At 39.9% G+C, this 4,950-nt stretch overlaps 1 protein-coding gene across 1 annotated transcript; it reads right to left on the minus strand.

Moving 5' to 3' along the window:
* Positions 1 to 418: 418 nt before the first annotated feature.
* On the minus strand, positions 419 to 4,682 carry LOC120993835 (olfactory receptor 5F1-like). The gene is made up of 2 exons (XM_040422301.1): positions 3,786 to 4,682; positions 419 to 466 (listed from the first exon to the last, which is right to left on the minus strand). The coding sequence occupies exons 1-2, from the start codon at positions 4,680 to 4,682 to the stop codon at positions 419 to 421; spliced, it is 945 nt and encodes a 314-aa protein (XP_040278235.1).
* Positions 4,683 to 4,950: the final 268 nt, after the last annotated feature.

Consider the following 4,950-nt stretch of genomic DNA (forward strand, 5'->3'; position numbering starts at 1 on the left):
GTGTATGTGAAGACTAAGAGCCTGCGAGCTTCTTTTGGCTGATAAGGGACATGTGACCGTGTGTATGGCAGTTAGGATTTAAGTGAAAGGCTGGCAGGCTTGTATTGGCTAATGCAGGTCATTTTTTGGGAATATCTCAGGAACGGTACGTCCTAGAGAGCTGTGACCCCCACAAGATTTCTTTCCAGATACCAAGTTTTGTTAAAATCGATGGTTGCGTTTTTGAGTGATCGCAGAAAATATATACATACGTCCTTCTTTATATATATATTGATTCGTGTGGACCTTATTCAATCAGGCTAATACCTGATACTTGTGGGGCACACTATTAATTCTTGTAATTATTTGATATGTTTTTAAATGCACTGATATATTTATTAAAATATTTGTAATATTATTTTCACCTTGAGTGCCAACCTTATAATTTTCCATTTGTTCTATTTCTTGACTCTGTGTTACTCAGAGCCTGGTCACCACTCATAAGTAACTTTGGTTTTATATTGTAATTTGCAGCTGTCGGTTCCCAGTTACCTTGCAGACTGCAGCATGTTTTCATCCAGGACTGCATTTTGAGCTATTCATTTACTGTCTAGCATCACAAACCTTCCTTGACATGTTGCAAATATGCTTTTCAACCAAATTTTGCTGCATCCATGATATTCTACATGAGAGAATATCTGTTTGGTCTTGTACAGTGTTAGTTAAACAAAAAAAGTAGTTTTTATAGAAAGAAATTTTAAATTTGGTCTAATCAGACCACAATTATCACTTGGTTTTAAAGTTTAAAGGTTTTAAAGTTTCAAATTTAAAGTTTTAGTGCATAATACCAAATATGTTCTAAAAACATTTTCCTATGGTTTTCATAAAAATGCTGCAACCTTTGGCTTCAGTAGCTTGCATACATTTCATTACAAAGCAAGCTGCTGAATGCCAGGGTTTCTGATGGTTCATCTACAATCCCTCTGTTTCCTTTTCTGAGTAACTGATTTAATCAGAATACATCAATCACTCAGGAAGGGAAATACATGAGCTGCAGATGAGCCATCATGAAGCCCGTCTAACAGATTTACCAGAGAACAACATAGCCAAACAAAAATAAAAAATAATTTTTTTTATTTTATTAACATGCATCCTTAACCTCAGGCCTGTACATGTACCTAGGGCATCCTCTAGCAGGGTGCGGCACCAAAGAGCAGGAACTTTTTTCACCATGCATCTCCCTGCCTCTGCAGTATAGATCGTGCAGAAAATGTCTTATTGGGTATATGGGGGTCATCATTTTTTTTTATGATGCACAAGTTTATGTGTGGCACATAATTTTATATGGAACACAAGTTTATATGGCACTTTGGGAACATCATTTTATATGGATAACTTGAGGGAATTTTACATCACATCATTTTTAAGGAGCAATGTAGGAAGCATCATTTTATACAGTCCCTATTGGCTGGCAAAATTTTAGAGACATTATTTTATATCAGGCATTTTGAGGGAGACTATTATATACCGGAAAACGGGAAGAGGATACTGTACATAGCATGTTGTGCCATGGAAGAGAAACTGTATTATAGTAGCATTTACTATGGAGAATTTTGGGAGGCACTGTATGAATATTGCAATTTACTATGGAGCACTATGGGTGGGCACTATGTAAAAGGTGCTTTATAATCCACATGTCGCTATTATTTTTGGAATCACTGTTGGTATTTCACTATTACTGCCATAGTTATAGCAGTATTATTTCTGCAATACAGTATTTGGGATTCAGCAAAGCAGACAGATGATTAGGGGTAATACCAGTATGGCACTGTTAAAGGGGGACAGCAGGATAAAGGGTTTGTAAAGAGGGTGTTTATGTGCTAGGAAAACATTGAGTCAATGCATTTTGTGTTGCTACGGTGGTCTGGGCCAGATGGAGTACATGGTAAAAGTGAATGACAAATAAGATCTCACCGATGAGTTACTTGATTTGTTTATTCTGACTTTGTATCTGATCAGTGTAAATATGCGCACAGGTGTCAACAATACTATGAAAAGTGTACTAAATGTGCAATACAATACTATGAAAAGTGTACTAAATGTGCAAAAATACAAACATATCACCTACAAAGGATACACAGTGCAGACTAGATCAAAAAGATCAAAATAGATAAAAATTTATTTGACGTAATACAGAATAAAAATACAGATATAAAAAGCAGCAAATCACACACAATGAAATATGAGGGCTGAAGGTGTATCAATAACATGTCAATACTCAAAATACAAGCCCAAGTACACAGAATAAGACTTCTTTCACATTAGTGTTAGGATTGTCTGGCAGGCTGTTTTTAGTCTGGCTGCCTCTAGGCATGTTTGCCGTACTGCAGCCGGACCTCCGGACCATCCCTATTATAGTGAATAGGGCTGAAGCGGACTTCTAGTGGCACACGTGGGCTAGCGTTAGTACGGATCCGGCAGGCTGTTCCCATGCTGGGACAGCCTGCCGGACTATCCTAACGCTAAGGCCTCTTTCACACTTGCGTTGTCCGGGACCGGCGTGTACTCCACTTGCCGGAATTACACGCCGGATCCGGAAAAACGCAAGTGTACTGAAAGCATTTGAAGACGGAGCCGTCTTCAAAATGCGTTCAGTGTTACTATGGCAGCCAGGACGCTATTAAAGTCCTGGTTGCCATAGTAGGAGCGGGGAGCGGGGGAGCGGTATACTTACAGTCCGTGCGGCTCCCGGGGCGCTCCAGAATGACGTCAGAGCGCCCCATGCGCATGGATGACGTGTCCATGCGATCACGTGATCCATGCGCTTGGGGCGCCCTGACGTCACTCTGGAGCGCCCCGGGAGCCGCACGGACGGTAAGTATGCTGCTCCCCCGCTCCCCACTACACTTTACCATGGCTGCCAGGACTTTAGCATCCCGGCAGCCATGGTAACCATTCAGAAAAAGCTAAATGTCGGGTCCGGCAATGCGCCAAAACGACGTTTAGCTAAAGGCCGGATCCGGATCAATGCCTTTCAATGGGCATTAATTCCGGATCCGGCCTTGCGGCAAGTCTTCAGGATTTTTGGCCGGAGCAAAAAGCGCAGCATGCTGCAGTATTTTCTCCGGCCAAAAAACATTCCGTTCCGGAACTGAAGACATCCTGATGCATCCTGAACGGATTTCTCTCCATTCAGAATGCATTAGGATAAAACTGATCAGGATTCTTCCGGCATAGAGCCCCGACGACGGAACTCTATGCCGGAAGACAAGAACGCAAGTGTGAAAGAGCCCTAATATGAAAGAAGCCTAAATCCAAAATCATAATTAGTGGGGTGCAATTGTTCCTAATAGTGCTAGTGCCTCTGGGTAGTGGTGCATACACAGTCGCTGTTCTGGGAGCAGCAGCAGAGCCTCTGGCACATGATTGACAGGGCCAAGCAAGATGTCCAGCCCTGTCAATGAAGTGGGTGGGGACCGATTCTTGAGTAGCAGGGACAGCCCCTCACTGTCTAAGAACTCAAATGTATTCACTCATCTCTATACAGAAATAATTTTTTAATGATTCCAATTAAGAAATTATCTTTCATGTGATTTAACAGAGAAATTTAATTTTGATTTTGGAACAACCCCTTTAATCTAGAATTTCATAATATATTAAAACCAGGCAACCCCTTTAATGACTTAAGTGATATACAGTACAATTGGTACTATATATGTACTATATGATAGATAGTTGCCGCTGTAGATATACATACACTATAATAACAACTTAAATCTGTATTTGTCCCTGGCTTTCATGAATGCTCTTGTGACCTCCTTATTTCTTAAGCTATAAATTAATGGGTTAAGCAAGGGAATAATAACAGTATAGAACACAGAAGCAATTTTGTCTTGGCTCATGGCATAACTAGAAGATGGTCGAAGGTACATGAAGACAATGGTACTGTAGAATATGCCCACCGTCATAAGGTGGGAAGTACAAGTAGAGAATGCTTTCTTCCTACCTTGCTGGGAATTGATGTTTAATATAGTTGATATAATATAGCTATACGAGACCATAATAGTTGCCAGCGAAGCGATTTCAGTAAGACCTCCAAAAATGAACATCACAAGCTCATTTGCGGTGGTATCAGTACAAGAGAGCTTTAGAAGTGGTGGGACATCGCAGTAGAAGTGGTCTATTTTATTGCTTCTGCAGAATGGTAGTTGGAAAGTGTATGATGTATGAATCGATGCATTAAGATAACCCCCAAGGTAAGCAAAGCCCACAAGTTGCCTGCAGAATGTCTTCTTCATTATTATCATGTACAACAGTGGGTTGCAGATTGCAACATAGCGATCATAAGCCATTATCCCTAGCAAGAAACACTCAAGGCTAACTGAGGCGCCGAACAGGTACATCTGCATTATACATTCAACAAATGAAATATTCTTTGTGACCGAAAGGAAGGTGTCTAACATCTTTGGCGTTATGACAGTAGAGTAACAAAGGTCTAAGAAAGAAAGGTTATTTATGAAAAAGTACATGGGAGTATGAAGATTAGGGTCTCCTCTGATGGTTATCATGATGCCAATATTAGCCAGCAATGTAACCATGTAAAATATCAAAAATAAGACAAAAAGGAGAATCTGAAGCTTAGGATTATCAGTAAGACCTGAAAGAACAAAGTAAGTATGTCTTGTGCCATTTAATGCACTCATCTTTTTATGAAGTAAACTGAAACCTTTAAAGCTGAGAAGCTGAGAGAAATGATAAAACAGATTATTTAATTTTGGTTCAGTAGTTTAGTAAAAACAGAAAAAAGGGAAATTATTAATGTGTTTCCTCTACTATTGTGGTGTTAAAAAGTCACACATTATGGTGCAAGCATGCCTTATTTCAGCCATAGATAAAAATATTGGTATAGAAGCTCACATGTCTTAGTATCGATATGGTGCTCTTGCCGAAATTAATTCACCCAATCAATAA

This window comes from Bufo bufo, chromosome 3, assembly GCF_905171765.1.
Source record: "Bufo bufo chromosome 3, aBufBuf1.1, whole genome shotgun sequence".
NCBI lineage: Eukaryota > Metazoa > Chordata > Amphibia > Anura > Bufonidae > Bufo > Bufo bufo.